We start from the raw sequence: 20,836 nt of genomic DNA, 5'->3' as shown, positions 1-20,836 counted from the left end.
CAGAGCAGTAACGGTCTGCATCTTACACCTTTGTGGCAAGAGTAAGATAATGCAATTTAGCTTAGATCTTCATCTCATTATGGCTTGAACTTGACTTGGATCCAGCTGATGCAGAATAACTTGGTATGGCCCAAGCTGTTAATCTTCATGTCAAAATTTTAAGAGAATAATAAAACTACTAACTGTTGGTCTCAAGTGATTCTCCTGTCTACTTTTTTTCTAATAGAAAATCTCTAGATTAACCAGTATTCTTTTATTGGTAGAATAATTCCTTTCCATTTGACAGAGTGTTGTTGGGGACATTTGGTATCTCTCCCACCTCTTTCCATTTTTGTCTGTATTGATCTCAAATGAAGCTTGCTGACAATAGTGATGGAGGAATGAGGGCTGTAGTCTGATCTTCAAGTGACAGTCTTTGACAGAGGTGGTCTGGAATTACTCTTGGTGCCCATTAACAATTCTTGGGGCACATTTTCACCAGTGCAGAAATGTTGTGGCATAACATGATGCTGTTTTGTAGTGTGGAGTTTGCTGATTAGCTCTAAATTTAACTGTAATATTTAAAATTTCTCTCATAAATTGCCTTTAATTATAGCCCCATCTGCACCCCAAAGTCTTAATCTGTAAATCTGCAATGTTGTTTTTAAATAGCTTCTGTTCTTACTTCTTATGTACACCTAGTAATCATTTAATTAGGCAGGAGGTTTTTGGGTTTTAACATAAATGCCATTTTCTAATTGGCTATTTTCAAGGCAGCTCTTGAAATAAGAAACAACTAGCTGCATTTGATAGTCATTTAGGCCTATTAGACTGTTCAAGCCTACTGACTTTATAGTTGAATATATGCCTGTTACTGTGTAGATGTGATTTTTTTCAAATGTGGAGCAAAACACTATCTATATAGAAGATACATGTTTTTCTTCATTGTTTTGAATTGTTTTCTAGGATTGTTTCAAAAAAATTGTACCAACACTAATTCCTGTATGTCATAGTAAGTTGTCATGCATTTTTAGCCTTAAGTTTTTGTGTCCTCTTTCAGAATCCACATCTGTCCTCACTGATTTCAGAGGGAACAACCTTTGAAGTGCCAGTTACAAAAGCAGTTCAGCTCACCAGAGAAGATGCGATAAAAACTGCATTGCTCTTAGAACTTGATGTTGCAGTAAGTTAGCGATGGCTTTTTCTTTAGTGGGTTAAAATGAAGGGGAAAATGCATGTGTGTTATGTATAATACATAACTGGGGGGAAAATTATTAATTTGACTGTTTAAAAAGAAAAAATAATTCCCTATACAACAGGATGTCATCTTAGGCTGATCCATTTTGCAAATGTAGAGCTTGATTTGTTCACTGAAAGGTATGACACCATGGAAGTCAAAGCAGAAATAAAGTGTCAAATTAATTTCTTTGTTGTTCCATGGATATTGTATTGACTGAAATACCTTTTGAAGGGAATTGCAGTGGAGAAGGGCAGGCAGGGAATATTGAAAATTAATAATCTTTCAATTTGTAAGTATACAATTTAAGAAATATTCAGAAACTGTGTAGTAAATTGTGACTATTCCTTATGGTAGGTAATCTACATAAGTAATAATTCAACTAGTATGATCAAGTGATAAGAATCGTTAGCTCTTGAGCACTGTTTCTGCCTCTGACATTCATTTGCTCTGACTTGTAAACATACTCAAACTGTCAACTTCTGTTACCATAGATGTAAAAACTGATTTAGTTTATTCAGGGAAGATCACATTTTGTATACTGGTTTCAAGATGAAAAGCAGAGAATGCTCAATATTACTTTACAAGAAATCTTTAAAAGGAAAATATGTTCCTTTTGAGTGGTTTTCCAAATTTGTAGAATTATGCCTTTGGGATATTGTGGTTTTGGTAGTAACTTTTATTGGACTCGATTAGCCTAATCTGTGTCAGTTTCCATGGGACATCTTTAAATCTCAGTTATAAATAGAGTCTACTAAGTTTTGAGCGAGTCTCTGAGATTTCATGGTTTTTTGCATATATCTGTATGTATACATGTATCCTGTCATCAACACACTGAAAATTTGAACATTTTGTGCCTTTTTTTTTCTCACATTCTCAACAGCCTGTCTATACAGGTCACCTTGCCTGATGCATAAGGGAAACATAATGATGCAAGTATAATTCTCTATGTTTCTGTAACAGGCAGAAGCTTGAGTAGGTTTTTAGCAGTTCGGCACAAGAACCTTGGCCAACTAAGTAGAATCTAGGTCTTAAGATCTCAGACACCTTCTGATTTTCATTGTGCTCTTCCCTTGCTGTTTTTCTTTTTTAGCTCCAGAAAACAGTTGGGGTCATTTCAGTCACAGTTTATCAAATAGTTTAACAACAAATTTTCTTTTAGCGATAATGTGTCTCTCTACAAAGTTACATTAATTATGAGGACTTCATTTCTCTGCTTTTCTCAAGCCAGAAAACAAAGTACATCAGTAATTAATGATCTGGACTGATTATATAACACATTCTTCTGTTTAGGCTGCTCAGCAGTTCTTATTAAAGAGTGTCCAAATATTTAAACCAGATAAGGAAAGATTTTTCTACTTAGTAAGGTTAAACCTGAAAAGAAAACATAAGTTTCTGATGTGATCCAAACAGTGAAGTACTAGTACAGAGTAAAAGAACATAGGACTTCATGTGACTGTGATAGTAGGAAAATTGCTGCTGTTAGGAGTGGGGTTGCTGTTGGCCTTGGTTTATGATACAATTTAATAGAAATTATCTCATATTTTAAAACAGGATACAGTCTTCGACTACCAACCTGGAGATGCCTTCTGTGTAATGTGTCCGAACAATGTCAATGAGGTAGAAGAACTTCTTCAAATCTTGGGACTTTCTGAAAAAGGAGAGTACTTCGTTTGTGTAAAGGTTAAGCAGGGCACTAAAAAGAAAGGTACAGTGTGATGCACTGGTCATGAACAAATACTCCTTTCTGTATTGGTAGTAGTTGGTATGCATACTTGGGACACAGCTATTCATTGAGGCATGTTGGAAGTCACAGAGATGTGTTAAAAAAGAGAGGACACACAGAATGCTCCTACTGGTTTTACTATAGATTAGTTAGCTTCTGACAGGGAACTTGAGCCTGGCATTGGCATTCATCCATCTCATTCTTCCTCTGTGCTCCTTCATGTTTATGGAGATGAGTCCTTAATCACATAACTTAATAATCCCCCACTTGAAAGTAAAATCTCTCCTTGCACAGCACTTCACATCAATCTGTTTTAAATCCTAAGAGGGCCACATGCCTGAAGCAGAAGACTTAGGGGCTTGTAGGTCTATGGATCTGTTCTGCTGAGTCTTATGAAACTTATGCCTCAGAAGGGGTAGCTGCAGGTTCAAGATATGCCCATGTACTGCCAGCTGGACCTGTGAGAATTAGTCTTCTCTTGCTTTGCAGTTGGTGTCTTAGTGGTGCTCCTGAGTTGTGCCTTTAGTTCTGCAGGGTCAGATAGGGCTCTTTGTTATTCCAGACTGTGGGTAAATCAGTTCCCATGGTGACCATGCTGAGATGTCCTGTATAATTGAGGGCAACAAAAGCTGTCCCTTAAGTATGAGATGTAAATGGACCCCTGTTCTTGAATTTGGCAAGTAACTCACTTGTTAATGAGGTGAGTTTAGTGACAGGCCATGTTGTGACATATCATGTGGGATGTCCAGGCTCAGCTCATCCCCATCCTTGCCACCCACTCCAGTATCTAGCCTCTGCTGGAGAGTGGTCACTGCTTAGATATGGTGCAGAGCCAGTATCAGTTACAGCCTGGGGTTGAGCCCTGCATGTGCTGGGCTGGTCTGACTGTTACCTAGTCCTGAGTACCCTCAAGCTCAAGGCAGTGTCACCCTGTCCAGGGCCCAACAACTGTGCACAGGCAAGCAGCAAGAGATTGGATGGTGTGGGGGGATTTCACAGGTATGCCCCTTCTACTGTTTACACTACTTACAGATTTTACAGAATCAAGCACATTCACAAGGGAAGCAATTAAAAGGGAAGAGTATAGTGAAGGAGGAGGTAATGGAGGCCCAAAAGCATCAGATCTTCATAGGAAGGTTGGCTTGAAATTTTGTCCCTCCTGAAGGCTAGTAGGTTTTTCTGTGCAAATCAGAGCCCTGCTACCTGGCTGCGTAAAATTTGAATCTCTCTGTAAGTTAAAGACAGTGTCAACAGCACGTTCAAAGTGAAGGTCTGCTTGGACAGGCACAGAGAGATATTCTGTCCTTCCTGCCTACAGTAGTTCCCTTTCTTCTGCTATAATGATGTTGCAGGAAGGACGTAAAGCTGCCCTAACAGTTATTTTGAGTTCATCAGTGTTAGAGCACTTTCCATGTGGAACAGAGCCCATATAGCCAAGTGAATATAGCTTAGCCCTTCGATTGTTCTTGTATACCAAAAAAACTGTCCTTCCAAGGCAAAGTTGTTGAAATAATTGAGTGAAACGTGGAATATCAGTGCTCTCATCCTGTGTGTAATCCAGGTTATTGCATATCTGACTGCCTAATGTAGCAGTAATCAGGGAAAAAGGGTGAAATGATGCATTATTTATGCAGCATTTTGCCATATCTATGTAAAATGGCATGTCTGTTTATGAATCTTAATGAGCGATAATGGCAGGGAAGATCATTGCAGCACAGAGAACCAGAGTTCTTGGTTCTGCTCTTGAGTCTTCTGGGTGACCCAGAGCAAATCATGCTGACTTTTCACACTTGCCTTGGGTAGTTGGCCAGGACCTAGCAAGTTGCTGCTGATCCACTGATCTCCAGTCATGGCTTATACACTGACTTCTATCCACTGCAGTTATGAAGGTAAATGGCTTAGGATCAAACCCAAATTCATTTCTTTGGAGATGTGCTGGTGAGCAGAGACTCACTGAGTTACTATAACTTCATTACTTGTTGCTGCCAATCTGTACCAAAGGATTGAGCTCTATAATGCAGCTTTGCAATTCCTAACAATGTTCAAGAGCTGCTTTCTTTTGAGGTGGTTGTCTTTTAACTGCATTCACATTTCTGAGGAATTTGTAGTAGTTACTACAAACTATTCTGGTTGTGTGTTTACTGAATGAAGAGAGCTGAAAAACCTGGGAGAAGAGCAGAGCATGAACAGCAGGCTGTGCCTCTTCTGCATCTTCAAGATTTACCAGAAATTCCACTGAATTTTATTCACAACCTCTTTTTGTTCAGTCTTTGAATTCTTTGATGAAGTAGATGAAATCAATTGAGAGGACAAAACAGAAATTATTTGCAGTCTTCTACAAAGTCTATTGTTCAAATACTGGATTTCTGTAGGTTTTTTTATTGTATGTACGAGTATCCTAGGAAGAGGATTAAGTGCTACTTGTAAAATGCTGTCAGCATGTTCCAAGAAAAGGAAGTTTATATAAATGTGAAAATGGATGCTTCTTTCCTGCATTATATTTATATCAATCCTTTTATCTTCTAAAAGTAGATTTGGTTCTTTGTAGCAAGGGTTCAGTCAAGTAATGGTGATACGAAGAGGTAACTTAGCAAGTTATACAGGTATATTCTTGGAGCAAAAATTCTGTAGTATTAAGGGATCTTGAGCATTGAAAAAAGCATAGTAAGAATCAGTAGCTAGATGTCAAAGCCAAGAAACATCAAGAGCAATCCCAATATGCAAGTTGGGTCTGTAAGGAAACAATTTGGGACCTGCAAAACTTATTAGTTAAAGATATTTTGTCCCATAAATGCTCTTATATTGCTTTTGGGGTTAACTTAGAATAGCTGCTTTAGCATGACATGGCATGAGGCTCATAGGCTGGCTGCACCCTAGCTGACTCCATGAAGGAATAGATGGGATGTCAGTGTACCTCCTTCCCAGAAATAGAACCTGTAGAGAGTACAGGAGGGATTATTTGCTTGTACAGAAACCCCTTGCATCTTCTGGGCCTCAGAAGCTCCAGCTTGGCGCTGGCTGCATGTATCTTTGGTTAGATCATTAGAAAACTTCAGCGTGTTTTATTTTCAGGAGTGCTTACTGATAGAGGGGAAAAAGTGTGGATATTCTTTTTCATGGTAAGCATTCCTCTGAATTTCTTCAGGGTGGAAGGTGGCAACAAAGACTTGAGTGGTTTAGCAATGAAATTTATTGATATGTTATACCCCTCTTTTTGTTTCCTGATTTTCTGGTAAGTTTTGACTTTTCATTGGAAAATTATCATTGACACTTCATTGGAAAACTGTCTTGCTGTTTAGTTTATAATTTCCACTAACCAGCTAGGGCTCAAACATACAGAATTGAATGCAGTTTAGCGCTCTTGTATTTCTTGAAGGAACAAGCACTCTGTAATGCCATTTTTGGATGTTAATAGATGCACGTTTTGTCTTGTTTTTTTTTCTCCCACTGAACTAGGAGCAGCTCATCCACAACATATCCCTGAAAGAAGCACTCTGAAATTCATTCTAACCTGGTGTCTGGAAATAAGAGCAATTCCCAAAAAGGTGTTTATGTGTTTGTTCTTTTAAATATAAATCCTTAGTAATTCTGTGCTGTGTGGGCTCTTACAGATCTATCCTTGTTTTGTGTGTAGTTACCATGTTTCTTGGTGAATAAGGATTGTCAGTTTGTATGCTGCTGTTCGTACTTTATTTTTGAGAAATTTCACTTCTGGTACTTTATCTGGCAAACTATGGAGATACTGAAATCTCTATTCCCGTTCTGCAGTATCTTGATTCATAAATAGTCTGGAAGTAAATAGAAAAGTATTAGGTATTTGGTGCCAGATAACTGGAAGGCTGATTGAACCTGGCCCCATAGGCATTTTAGAGAAGTCATTCTTTCTAATCAGAGGGTGCCATATCTGTCAAGATTTGCCACTGAAAATACACATGTTGCTCTATGCAAATGTACGTACCATAATGTCTTTTAAATTATTTTAAAGCTTTTCTTTAGCATTTCAGTAACCTGGCAGAATTCGAAGAAAGATTTTTTTTTTTTTTTTTTTTTTGCTTGTATAATATTTGTTCTCACAACGTGTGAATATTATTTTCCTTTCATTCTGTGCCGGCAAAAAACTGAAAGCTTGCAACTGGAAATGCATGTGTATTTCTGGTATTGTCAAAACACATTTTAAAGATAGCTTTGTATGAAGGATGAAGCTGAACAGTTGTGTTGTTTGGGTCTCTTGAGGGAAATCAGTTTTTGAAAGGACCTTTTCATTCAGTTTAGTGGATTTCACAGCAGAAGACAAGGGGATCTTCCAATTGTTTCAACCTTTTCAAAACTGCATTTAACAATTTTGAAAATTTGTCTCGACAATAAGTGTAGGCAGAGAGTGCTGGCTGGGGAATACCGCCCAAGCCAGTTTTTATAACCTATCTGCTTTATTACCTGTTCAGTGTAGAATGTGCTTTATGTTACTCCATACTCAAAACTATTGTCTGGAAGCTCAGTGTCTGAGCACACTCAAATTACTTTCTAAGTATTTTTTTGTTTAGAATATGTCATCTGATTGCACTTGGTGTTTTGGATCACTTTTGTTTTATGCACTGTGTCAATTTACATCTTGCCTTTGGAAAAAACCTTGTAACTTTTTACATCTGATTTTTACTTTATCTTACAATGCTGAATTTAATTTTCCCTTAAGAAAAGCTTGCCAGTAACATTATGTAGGCATAAAGTATGAAATAAAACACCACAGCGATATTTACATGACTCATTAAATACCATACTTTATTTACAGTAATACCTCTTCTAAGACTTTTTATTATTCCTTTCCTGTCTTCTGTAACTTAGCAAATGGTGTTTTGTCTTGAATTAATTTGTGTTATGGAGCTGTTTACTTAACTAAAGTGCAAATACATAAATAAGAAAGTCTTTTCATAAATCTGGGATTTTTCACGGAATGGGTTGTGCCTGTTTATTTGTCTCTCCCCCGCTCAGGCTAAGTAGGATTTTCTGACCTTTTTTCGTAGTAGGTGAAAATGTGCACTGGGAAGTAAACTCTGTTATCCATTAACCTGGCAGGTGACTGCTTCCTGTCCCCAGGCAACCCAAGTTTTTCCCAGTTTTGTGACTATTTTCCCAAATAGACAAGTTTTTTTTATCCTGCACTCTTATTTTCTTCCCCACAGGCATTTTTAAGAGCTCTTGTAGAATGTACCAGTGATGCAGGAGAAAAACGGAGGCTTCAAGAACTTTGCAGCAGACAAGGAGCCTCTGATTACACACGCTTTATTAGAGATTCTAATGTTTGCTTGCTGGATTTACTTCATGCTTTTCCAAGCTGCAAGCCTTCACTTAACCTGTTAATTGGTAAGTGACTGATATAAGTGTAACTAGATTGGGTTTCTGAAAATGCATCGGACTAAATGTTCAATTTCCCAAGAAAGGGGAATAACTGTTTGGTTAACTGCTTTAGAAATATTATAGTATCCATAGTTATCAAACTAAAACTGTTGTTGGGGAAAAAAAGCTCTGTTCTCCAGTTTGTAGTCTTTGGCCTTCATTCTGCAAACATTTAGGTACATACCTATGCTTTAATTGACTCTGGATAGCTCCTGTATGTAAAAAAATAACCATAAGGTGTTTGCAGGATTGGCATCTTTAAGAAACGGTTCATCAACTGCTCACAATTAAAAAAGACATGTTTTTACAACTCCTGGTTTCCCTGCCTACACTTTCTTTTCTTGCACTTTTACCTGTTAAAACAGAAAGCTTTTCCCAGTATATTTGTATTTATGTAATGTCCGACACACTCACTGCGTTCCTTATATAAAACATTGAAAGAATGAGACTCCAACTGTAACCATCTCAAACACATCTGAAAATACTGGCCATTATTTTTCAGATTAAAAAACAGAATTTCTTAATGTGTTCCATTATATGAAACAAAAAAATTGCTTTTTATGTTCTTGCAATCATCTTCTCCACACCTACCCCAAATCTCTCCTTCTTAGTACACTGCGGAGATTAAAAAATATAAATACAAGCTCTGCTCCACTTTATACAAATACATGAGTTTTCGCAGTGAAAGCAAAAACACTTAGCTTTTCAAAGGTGGTATGGAATGTGCTGTAGCAACTGAACTGAATAAAAGGAAATTTTGAAAAATTTTTAAATGTGTTCCCCCAGGGAAGTAATGTGCTGAATGGGATTAGTGTCTTCTTTAAGTGATTTCACTGTATTAGCTTTTCTTATCTCTGACTTGGAACTACCTTATGTAACAGAGTATCTTTAAAATATGTCAGGGTGTCCATGTACTGGTTGGAACATCTGCAAAAGGGTGGTAATGTGGAAAAACGACTAAAAAGCAGTTAAACTGTATGTTACCCTATTACTCCACTACATGCTATGTCAAATTTTTCTCACTTACTGTCAACATTCCACACCACATTGTTCACTTAGTGATATGTCTGCCATCTTTTAATATGCCCTTCTCCTCAGCCAAAATGAGTAGTGTGCATGCAAGTCATTCATTTGAAGGCACCAGTGAGTTTGAACTTTTCTGTATATGTACATACATGCGTAGATATAAATGTGTGTGTGAAATATATAGTGGATTTCTCATTGAAAAAATGCCCAATAAACTCCTGTCTATGTTTTTTTAGCTGTGATTTGAAAAATTTACATAGGTACTCATAGTGGTTCAAAATTGAGCTGGCACATCTGGTTCTAGGACATTATATATAGGAAACTTTCAGTCAAGCAATTCCTATTCTGAGAGCTTTTGAGTTCACAGAATCACAGAATCATCTAGGTTGGAAAGGACCTTGAAGATCATCTAGTCCAACCGTTAACCTAGCACTGACAGATCCCAACTACACCAGATCCCTCAGCGCTATGTCGACCCTACTCTTAAACACCTCCAGGGATGGGGACTCCACCACCTCCCTGGACAGCCCATTCCAACGCCTAACAACCCGTTCTGTAAAGAAATGCTTCCTAATATCCAGTCTAAACCTTCCCTGGTGCAATTTGAGGCCATTCCCTCTTGTCTTATCACTCATTACTTGATTAAAGAGGCTCATCCCCAGCTCTCTGCAACCTCCTTTCAGGTAGTTGTAGAGGGCAATGAGGTCTCCCCTCAGCCTCCTCTTCTCCAGACTAAACAACCCCAGTTCCCTCAGCCGCTCCTCATACGACATGTGCTCCAGACCCTTCACCAGCTTCGTTGCCCTTCTCTGGACACGCTCGAGTAATTCAATGTCCTTTTTGTAGTGAGGGGCCCAAAACTGAACATAGTAATCGAGGTGCGGCCTCCCCAGTGCCGAGTACAGGGGTAAGATCACTTCCCTGTCCCTGCTGGCCACGCTATTTATGATACAGGCCAGGATACCATTGGCCTTCTTGGCCACCTGGGCACACTGCTGGCTCATGTTCAGCCAGATGTCAGTCAACACCCCCAGGTCCCTCTCTGACTGGCAGCTCTCCAGCCACTCCTCCCCAAGCCTGTAGCGCTGCTGGGGGTTGTTGTGGCCCAAGTACAGCACCCGGCATTTGGCCTTATTGAAGCTCATACAGTTGGCCTTAGCCCATCGCTCCAGCCTGTCCAGATCTCTCTGCAGAGCCTCCCTACCCTTGAGCCGATCAACACTCCCACCCAACTTGGTGTCATCTGCAAACTTACTGAGGGTGCACTCGATCCCCTTGTCTACATCATCAATAAAGATATTGAACAGGAGTGGCCCCAAAACCGAGCCCTGGGGGACACCACTCATGACCGGCCGCCAACTGGATTTAACTCCGTTCACCACAACTCTTTGGGCCCGGCCATCCAGCCAGTTTTTCACCCAGCAAAGCGTGCGATCATCCAAGCCTCGAGCAGCCAGTTTTGCCAGGAGAATGCTGTGGGAAACAGTGTCAAAGGCCTTACTGAAGTCAAGGTAGACAACATCCACAGCCTTTCCCTCATCCAATAAGCAGGTCACCCTGTCGTAGAAGGAGATCAGGTTTGTCAAGCAGAACCGGCCTTTCATAAACCCATGCTGACTGGGCCTGATCATCTGCTTGTCCCGCATGTGCTGTATGATGGTACTCTGGATGAGCTGCTCCATCAGCTTCCCAGGCACCAAAGTCAAGCTGACAGGCCTGTAATTTCCTAGATCATCCTTCCGACCCGTCTTATATATGGGCGTCATGCTGGCCAATTTCCAATCTGTTGGGACCTCCCCGGTCAGCCAGGACTGCTGGTAAATGATGGAAAGCAGGTTGGCGAGCACCCCAGCCAGCTCCTTCAGCACCCTCAGGTGTATCCCATCAGGTCCCGTAGACTTGTGTATGTCTATGTGATGCAGTAGGTCACTGACTGTCTCCTGGATTGCCGGGGGGGGTCGTTCTCCCAGTCTCTGTCCTCTGGCTGAGGAGGTTGGATTCCCTCAATACAACTGGTCTTGTTATTAAAGACTGAGGCAAAGAAGTTCTTAGATGAAAACTGAGGAAGATTAAATTTCAAGTTTCACCTTGTCTACTAGCTACTGGCATCTCTTCTGGGCATCTTAAAGTTGTTTTTAATTGACCAAGAACCCCATAAATTAACTGTTGTGGCCTCATTTTATAGGATCTCTAACAGACGTTGCACAAAGCCTAAAAAACATTCAAAGCAGAGTTCAAGTGTGTCACATTAAAGGCTAAAGTAATTTGTCAGAAAATAAACCCCCTTGCCTTCCAGCTTATCCTCAGATGTCAGAGAGGCTGGGGCTGGCTACGTTTAGATTCTGATACCCAATTTGTCACTATTAGTCCAGTCACATTCAACTTACTGAACTATCACAATTAGGGATGCACTAACAGCGCACTGCACTTTTGGTTTAGTCATGCTCCATGGACTCACACGGCCAGACTTAGAGAGTTTGGTAGCACCCAGTGAGAAACTTTTACGGCTAGCTTAACAAATAGTGCAGTTTATTAAAGCAACAGAAGCACAGGTTCTTGCCGGTGATAAATATACTGTCTGCAAAAGCACGTGCAAATATTGAGATTATAAATAATACAGCGCGTGAAATTGAAAAGCGACTCTGTATATAGATTTCTAAGTTTTCCAAGCAAGCACTCAGAATAGTCTGGATCTTACCCAAAGACATCCCTGTGTTGGGGGGAAAGAGAGGTTCAGCCCGTTGACTGATCCCAGGAGTCAGAGGCAGTATGTTCCCTGACTTGTTCACAATGGTATCTTCCCCCAACATTCCCCCTTTCTCAGGCCATTTTTATACAATTTTTTATCTTCAAGGTAGAGTTTGAGTGACTCTAGTCATACATACCTTTATTATGATTGGTGTAAGATTCTCTCGCTTTGCTTTTAAAGGTATAGATTAACAAAAATTCAGAGCACAAGCTCAGTGAGGAGTGGTTGCACTTCGGAGGTGAGTAGGCTCTGCGGTGGAGGTGTGTTTTGGTATTATAATGAGATTATAATGAGCAAAGCTCACACAAAGGACAGCATTTTGTCAGAATATGACAGACTATTGGCCCAGGGCGGCAAATACGCAGTTTATCAGCAGCATAGTACCATGAAGTTCCCATCTCTGCCGTGATTCACAGAACCTGGCCACAGAGCCTTCACTCCGCTCTACCCTCCATGCTATTTTGCAGGCAGCATCGTCCAGGGAACCACTGTGGAGTAGATTCCTTGCATACCTGTTGTGCTCCACCCTGTAAGCTTCTTTGATGTTACACCTTTCCTTAACGTGTGAACAATGCCATGCTTTTAATATAGGTTCGATCTCTAAGTCACCTCCAGTAATTATTCCACAAAGTGTTAATAGCTTATTTCTGAACCACAAATACTGAATGTTAATAGAGTAAAATTACAGTTAAATTATAATATGCTTTAATCTGTTATAGTGTAAACACTCATTAGTCATTCAAATAATAAGTGATGCTTTCTTCTTTTTATTTTATTTTTCAGAACATCTTCCTAAATTGCAAGCAAGATCCTATTCAGTGTCAAGGTAATGAAATATTCAAATTATATCTCCTTGATAATTTGGGTATGCTTTTTTCTCAAATGTGTGTGTGTATGTTGTAATCTAAAGAAGAAAGAGAGGAATGAAGGATAAAACCTTAGGAAAAAGTGATCGTGTCCCTTGAAAAAGAACCACAGGATTTGACTGTTTCAAACAACATTGTTTTGAGTGTCTGGCAAGGCATTGGTAGAGTTCTCAAGAACAAGCTCACACACATGTGAATCTGGTAGGAATTTGGATTCCCTTCTGTAGGCGCTGGCCTCTTGAGTCCAAGCTTAAGGTGCTTTCTAACTATATAGAAGTACACACAGCTGAACACAGAATCTTGATTCAATTGACTTGGTTTGGGCTGCAAACGTACCTGCCTGTCATGGTTTGAGCCCAGAGAGCAACTGAGCACCACGTAGCCATTTGCTCACCCCTTCCCCGCCAGTGCTAGAAAGGAGAAAAATTAATCAAAAAGCTCAGGAATCGAGATAAGGACAGGGAGGGGTGGCTCACCCATTGACGATCACAAGCAAAAGACAGGCTAGTTAGTGGAATAAAAAAAGAAGACGTCACTTTAATTCAAAACACTAACAACAATGACACTTAACAGACAGAATGGGACAGTGAGAAGCGTTACCATATCTTAAAAACACCTTCCCCCACCCCTCCCTTCTTCCCTGTCTCAGTTTTGTTCCTGATATTTCTACCTTCTCTCTCCAGCAGTGCAGGGGCAGGGGATGGGAGGTGCAGTCAGTCCGCCGCTTCTCCCTCCAAGGTGGGGGGAAGCACTCTTCTGCACTCTTCCCCCTGCTCCATGTGGTGTCCCTCTCATGGCAGACAGTCCTCCACAAACTCTCTCCACTGTGAGTTCTCCCCATGGATGCATTCTGCTCGAGATGCTCTCGCGTGGGTCACCTCCACCCGTTGCAGTCCTCCCAGCACCGAGCTACAACAGCGGGGGCTGCTTCTTCCCACAGAGTCCCTGGGGTCCTCCACAGGTCACAGGCAAATTTCTGCTCCTCCGGTGACCTCCATGGGTGGCAGGGGGGCGGCCCTGATGTCACCACAGGATGCAGGGGGTCTCTGCTCCAGCACACCTCCCTCCCCCTTCCTCCTCCTTCCTTCCACTGACCTCGATGTTCTCATAGGTGTCCTTCTCGTAACTTGTCCTCAAGGTTCCAACCCCCTCTCAGGTTCCCCTTCTTAAATATGTTATCACAGAGGCGCAGCCACCATCACTAATTGGCTCGGCCTTGGCCAGAGGTGGGTCTGACTTGGAGCCAGGGGAGCTTCGAGAAGCTTGTCACAGGGGCCACCGCTGTAGCCCCCTCCCCTGCTACCAAAAACCCCACCACACAAACCCAGCACACTGCTGTAAGATTGTACAGCTTATCTCTCAGGTTTGGGGTTTTTTTTATACTTTTGTCTTTGCAGTTCAAACTTATATCAGCCAGGAAAACTATGGTTTGTATTTAATATTGTGGAGTTCCCTGCCTGTCCCGCTAGACCAGTCTCACGGAAAGGAGTATGTACAGGGTGGCTTGCTGAATTAGTTGCTCCTCTACTGCACCCCAATAAAAACACTCTGGACACAAAAGGAGGAAGCTCTTCCACTGAAAAGGTATGATTACATCTAAACTCCTTAACTGTTAAATTTGTGCATGTTTGAAACAACTGCAGGTTTCTTTGGTCACTGCTCTGATGTAATGCAGGTGTTTTGGCAGTATACACTTTCCTTTTGCAGTTTTACTCTACTTGTAATTTTACCCTTCCCTCTGTAACATATCTAGAACTTCACTGCTAAGTTACTAAACTTATATGGATACCTGAGTTGTGAAACTTCCCATTGCTGAAAGGCCAATGTTGGTTTCCACCCCACTGTGGTCTGAAATGAGTCTTGGAGGATCTTTTCATGGACTAAAGTACTATTGTGCAGTTAAATGGTTATGACTGTTAGTGGTGTAGGAGAGAGGCAGTTGGTTACTTCCAGGAAAGAGTGACAGATAATAGGGGAGAAATCATAAAACTCACTTCTTGTCAGGTCTCGCACAGTTTGCAAAGGCCACGTTATTGAATATGACACAGGGATCAGTCATCTGTGGTATTTCTGATGTGCATCAGAGGTGGTTTGGCATGGTGGAGAAGGTACATTTTTTTTGCCTCTCTTCCTTTCATGGCAGAGAATCTATGTAATTGGTCTCCAAGTTATTAGGTGTAAGCTAATTATTAAAAATTTTGAATTCTACTATATAATTAATATGACAAAAGAACTAAGGCCAGTCTATTCTATATTTGATTAAGAAAAACGGAAGCAAGCATAGAATTTGGTTACAAGAAAACTGCCAGTAATTCAAGGTGTTGGTCTGGCAAAATGGAAAGAAAATGCATACAAGTTATCTTAATTTTTTAACTCAAAAGACAAAGTGATTAATATGTGGATCATACATCTTATTCCAGTATTCACATCTGCTCTGTATTTAAAATATAATTGACTTGCAGTATAGAAAAGATGAAACATGAAAAAGAGGTGGAGTTAAAAAGAAAAAAAGTTATTACAAAATGAGTCTGAATAAAGTTCAGAACTATTTGCATCTGCTGTGCAAGCTAGAATTCAGCATAGATAAATGTGCAGCAATACGCTTAGATTACAGAAATATGTGGAATATCAGTACAAAATAGATGAGTGTGATCTTATGCAAAAATACCTTAGATTAATTGACACTTTACAGTATAAATATGTTTACCATTTGTAGTGTTTTTTAAAGGAATGACCAGTTTGGAACTATTAATTGGGAAAATAACCTCCTAACTCAAGTGTGGTTTGAAGTAGTAAGTATAACAGAAATACAAATATTGCATCCCACCAGCAAGAATTATGCTATTCTTTTATCATCATGAAACCAGAAAAATAATCCTGTTTAACATTGCAGTATCTGTAGTGAATTAAATGATAAGAAATGAGTAGTGCTAAACCACTCGGGTTTACAGAACAAAGTTTAAATAACTCGGTCTAGTGCTTCACTCCTTCCTTAAACTTGAAAGTAAATTCAATTTCTTTCATAATTAATATACAAAATAAATCAGATGTTTGTTTATGACTTTAATGGATGAAGCTCTGCTATGGCTGCTGCTGAATCTTGAATAATTTTTTAAAGAATTAAAAGTAGTAATCTCTTGTTTTCTATACAGTATGTTAGCCATGCCTCAGAGAGTAGTTGTAGAGCTCCTCTCAAAATTATATTTAGACCCCCTTTTAGACACAGAACTGAAGATCAGAATTGGAGTTTATCGGTGGAATGATATAAACAATTTTCCAAGATCTTTGAGCAGTTGTCTGCTTCCCCTCACCCATATGCATTTTTGGAGATCATCTAAAACTTTTATGAAAATTAAGAAAGTATCAGAAGGCTTCAATTCACTATAAACAAATCCTCACTTCCACTGGAATATTTTTAGATGTCCACAATGTAAAAAAAAAAAAAGTTGAGTTGCCTATAATAACAATAAACTAGCTTTACTTCCCTTTGAGTACCAACACCAAACTTCCCATGAATTCTGTAACATCCTCCAAATTTATGCTACAGTCAACTTTCATATTCAGAAACTCATGTTTGTGTGGTTTTCCTCCAGATGGATTAATAGGTTTGTTAATATGGTGTGGTTTTTTTTCAGAAACTCATGAAATTTTATTCTGAATGTGTGACATTAAAAGTAAACTCTGAAGCTTAGGATTTGGAAGGTTGTATGGACACATGCACTATGTAAATATCCTGAAAGTTATAAAAATTTCATGGTATTTTCGCTGCTTAAGAATATTCTTCAGTTGTATTCTATCTAATTTCATTTTAGATATCTATTTTTGCCCGTCCAAACAACACTTTCCACTTACCTGCAGACCCATCTGTCCCATTCATGATGGTTGGTCCAGGAACAGGAATTGCACCATTTATTGGTTTCCTGCAACATAGGTATGTACCAAGTTGTTACCTGGAAAGCAGCCTTTTTATGTTGAAGAAAATACAGCCTCAGGTTTTGAGTACAAATGAAGTTAATCGGGTTTTTTTTTTCCTTCTTTTTACTTTTTGTAGCAGTGGTATGCTGATTAGAAACAGTCTTATTAATTTTAAACAAGTAGTGCTTGTGTATTTATTTGTTTTTCTGAGTAAAACTTACACTTTCATCTGACTGTAGTTAATATTCATAATGGATATATGAAGAGTTGGGTGAATTGCAGAAACAGTAATAAAAAATTAAATCCTTTATTTCTGTGTTGCTACTGGAAGTCCTGTAAGAGGTTGGTAGTTTTTAGAAACAGTGTTGATTGGCTTAAGTTTGGTATTCAAAATCCATTTCCTTCAGAAGTGGCATCTATATTAAAAGCCTTCGCATGATGAATGTCAGGTTTTCTCCCACATTCCCTTATTTCTCTGTGTTTAAACATTTTGATGTTTTAAGATGAGGAGCTTGGCACCTGAACCCTCAGTTGAGCAGTAGTCGTGGGTTTTGTGGGTTTGTATTTGAGGGAATGTAGATCCCTTTTTTCCCCTCTAACTCCAGCAGCATAATTTTACAAGGCAAAGAGGTGTTTGTTCAAAAAGTGACAGATACCACATCACCAATATGTAAAAACATGATTATTTGGAGGAAATGAAGAATGAAAAGAATGGAATATTTGTGTGGGAATGGTTGCAAGTTTTCTAGATAACCAACACATATCATTTCTATGTGACTCATTAGTTCCAGCAAGATAATGGAGTTTCCTGTAACAATTTTTTTAAACCATTTTATTTGAGAGAAAAGTGAAATTTTGACATGATGTTTCTGACTCCGTGCTTCCATTTAGACCAAATCATTATGTACGATCCTTACTCCTTAATTTTAATCCCCAAATGTACCTTTATCTCTCAGAAGTATTTTGCATTTCATTTTAAAGGATTCAAAGCATTTCATAAGCATTTGATCAATGAGAAATGAAATCTCTCTCTCAAAATGTAACTAGAAAGTTGCAGCTAAAAGCCCTCTAAAGTAATACCTTCAGCATTATTTCAAGAAAATGCAATAACTCTTCTGATGATGTGGTAGTAAATAGATTGTTACTTATAAAGTCTAGCAGGTTTCTACAGCTAAATGGAAAGCATGCTAAAACTGCTTTGTGCTGAGTTTTCCCAGGTGTTTTTACAGGGCTTCCAGTGAAGGATAAAGGGTAGCGATCTCCTTATTCAGCAGTCAGGATTGTTTTGTGAGCTGTTTGGAAGTTTCAGTCTTGACTATTCCAATATGAAACTATGGCAAAAAAAAACCCTTTTGAAGTTGATTGATTTTGAGCTTGGCCAAAACTGAGGAGTCAAGAAAATCAAATAAGGAGGGTTTGACTGTGATTTACCTTAAGTCGTTTCACATTTCTGCCAGTCCAGAGGTTTATTAAAGCACTACTTTAAATGAGAATTAGGTTATAGATGTTTTAGATTCTGTACTTGATAAAACAGAATTGCAGGGTTTTTTTTTTTTTTTGGTCTGTTCAGGCAAATGCTCAGAGAAGAACATACAGACTGGGAATTTGGAGAGACATGGCTGTTTTTTGGTTGTCGGCATCAGGATCGAGACTATTTGTTCAAGCAAGTTCACTATTTAGCATTCATTTTGTATTCATGAGGGAATGCTTATCTCTGAGCCATTACTAACAGTTTTTATTGCCTTTCAGAGATGAGCTCAAATGTTTTCTTGAAAATGGCACCTTAACTCATCTTAAGGTTTGTTTCTCAAGAGACTCTTCAACTGCAGAAGTAGCCCCACCTAAATATGTGCAAGATGTCATTAGGCTTTACCCTAAGGAAGTTGCCAGAGTCCTGCTGAAAGAGAGAGGTTACTTCTATGTATGTGGGTGAGTAGAGTGGAGATGGACTGCCTCAGAAAGAAAAAGCAAAGTTAGCAGAAGTTTGAGGTTTAGAAGGACTTAGAGCTGTCTGAAAGGACCAACATGATGCTGAAAGAACCTTCCTGGAGTGCTAGAATTTCATCACTATGTCCATTTTTTTCAATACAGCCTTGAAAGTATAACTTGTTAACCACACAGTTCCACTGATTGCTCTAGTCACTTATTATTTCTTTTCCTTTTCTTAGTATTCAAGTAAGCTATCGGAGGTTTCAAGTTTCTAGAGTTCTCTTGAGAAAATGAGGTATTTGAATACATGTGGTGATAAACAGCACAGCTGTGAGGTAGCAGCAGTCTTCTGCTGCGTTCCAGGCTTGAGTGGGCCAGAATGCCCACTTTTACAGTGGGAAGTTTTATTTTTGAACATTAACTTACCTGGAGGTTTGAGATTTTTAGGAAGTTTGTTGGTAAATGGACAAACTGTCTGAATATAGAGCCCAATGTCAGTACATTCTCCTGCAGGAATAAATGTCAGCTATTTGTGTTAAAAATAGCATTATTCATAAGTGAGGTGGGCTTTTTTTTATATTGGAACCATATGATGATATAATAATGAAAAAATACTTCAGCAGGTCCAGTTCTCCCTAAAAGAAAACAATTACTCTGTGACAGCTCAGCTAGGGTTCCAAAGTGTGGTGTTTTTTTTTTTTTTTGCTGAAAACTTTATAATGTTTGATTAAGAAAAACCCTTGTTACTGTCAAATGGTGCTCAGCTACATGAAAAAACTCAGTGAGAATCTTGCCATACAATATAGAAGCTATATTTTTGTTTGGGATTTTTTTAATGCATCTTTTTCAATATCATTATCAATGCCTCTGAAGCTACTGATAAAAGGAAGAATACATTATTATGCATTTTCCTCCTCTTTTTTTTTTTTTCCCCAGAGATAAGAAGCACATGGCTGATGGTGTAAATGATGCTGTAGTGGACATTTTAAGCATGGAAATGGAAGCTGACAAATTGGAAGCAATGAAAATCCTGGCCATGCTTCGAGAAGCAAAACGATACTTGCAGGATGTTTGGAGCTAAATATTTAGCTTTTCCTGTGCCTTTAACACAAAAGATTTAATTTCACGCATATGCATTTGACTAAAAGTTATTGTCAAAAGTGCTGTCTGTAGTCACCCAAATCTTAAATTTCTCTGTTGACCTTTCAAGCAGGAATATGAAACCTTTCAAATGACAACAAACCAGGCTGCCTTTTGAAGTGCATGGTTTTAATGATGATATGTAATGGACTGTCTCAGTGCCTTGATTCTCTCATTTTAAGATTGGTGTAGTGTAGAAGGTAAAAACTTCTGCACTTGTACAAGTGTAATTGTATGTTTACATTACATCATGTATTTTTTCTATAATGTATAATAAAGAAGCTACAGAGTAAATATGTTACACACTGATCTATGTGTCATCAAATACATTACTGACTTGCCATGGTTTATTTGAAGACTTTCTAGATAGTTCCTGAGACTATTTATGTTTGTTCAGCTTGCACAATGTCAGTAACTACCAAAAGGAATTAATGTTGAGTGTTGCACAGAAAGGTTTCTGCAGAATTTCAACTCTGAAGTTTACTTTGAATACGTAGCTTTTTCATGTTATTGTTACATCATATCTCAAAATTTTGCTACACTCCATGCTAATCCTTATTAGATTTTCCTGCATAATTGTTTTGAAATTATTTTCATTCCTGTTTCTAAAATGTTTGTGGTTAATTTATGAGCAAACTCACCGGTTGAGTTGAATTTGGTTGCTGGAGAAATATTGTTTAGTAAATACTTTCTCAGATTACTAAACTATTTTTTTTTTTAAGTTGAAGACACAGTAAAATGTGGTGTTTTGAAAGCAGTTGCCCTTACATATGACAATTCACTGCAAAAATCAAGTTGAAAGAAAATGGTTTGAAGTATCTTGTCTTCTTTCTAACAAGGACCATTTGGAGTGCAAATAGGTGGAAAAGTGTAAGTCA

The 20,836-nt window shown here is 38.9% G+C and overlaps 1 protein-coding gene across 2 annotated transcripts in view; it reads left to right on the top strand.

Moving 5' to 3' along the window:
* MTRR (5-methyltetrahydrofolate-homocysteine methyltransferase reductase) overlaps positions 1-20,259 on the top strand; it is a 35,730-nt gene extending 15,471 nt beyond the window's left edge. For both annotated transcript variants that reach the window (XM_074874632.1, XM_074874642.1), the window contains exons 7-16: positions 1,040-1,162; positions 2,771-2,924; positions 6,399-6,487; positions 8,120-8,300; positions 12,892-12,934; positions 14,372-14,558; positions 16,787-16,905; positions 18,460-18,552; positions 18,639-18,818; positions 19,755-20,259. In XM_074874632.1, coding sequence (XP_074730733.1) covers positions 1,040-1,162; positions 2,771-2,924; positions 6,399-6,487; positions 8,120-8,300; positions 12,892-12,934; positions 14,372-14,558; positions 16,787-16,905; positions 18,460-18,552; positions 18,639-18,818; positions 19,755-19,899 — 1,314 coding nt within the window. In that variant the 3' untranslated portion in view covers positions 19,900-20,259. The remainder of the gene's footprint in view (positions 1-1,039; positions 1,163-2,770; positions 2,925-6,398; positions 6,488-8,119; positions 8,301-12,891; positions 12,935-14,371; positions 14,559-16,786; positions 16,906-18,459; positions 18,553-18,638; positions 18,819-19,754) is intronic.
* Positions 20,260-20,836: the final 577 nt, after the last annotated feature.

Source organism: Strix uralensis, chromosome 1, assembly GCF_047716275.1.
Source record: "Strix uralensis isolate ZFMK-TIS-50842 chromosome 1, bStrUra1, whole genome shotgun sequence".
Lineage (NCBI taxonomy): Eukaryota > Metazoa > Chordata > Aves > Strigiformes > Strigidae > Strix > Strix uralensis.
Note: the sequence above shows the minus strand (reverse complement) of the source record. Positions and strands in the feature narration are given on the sequence as shown.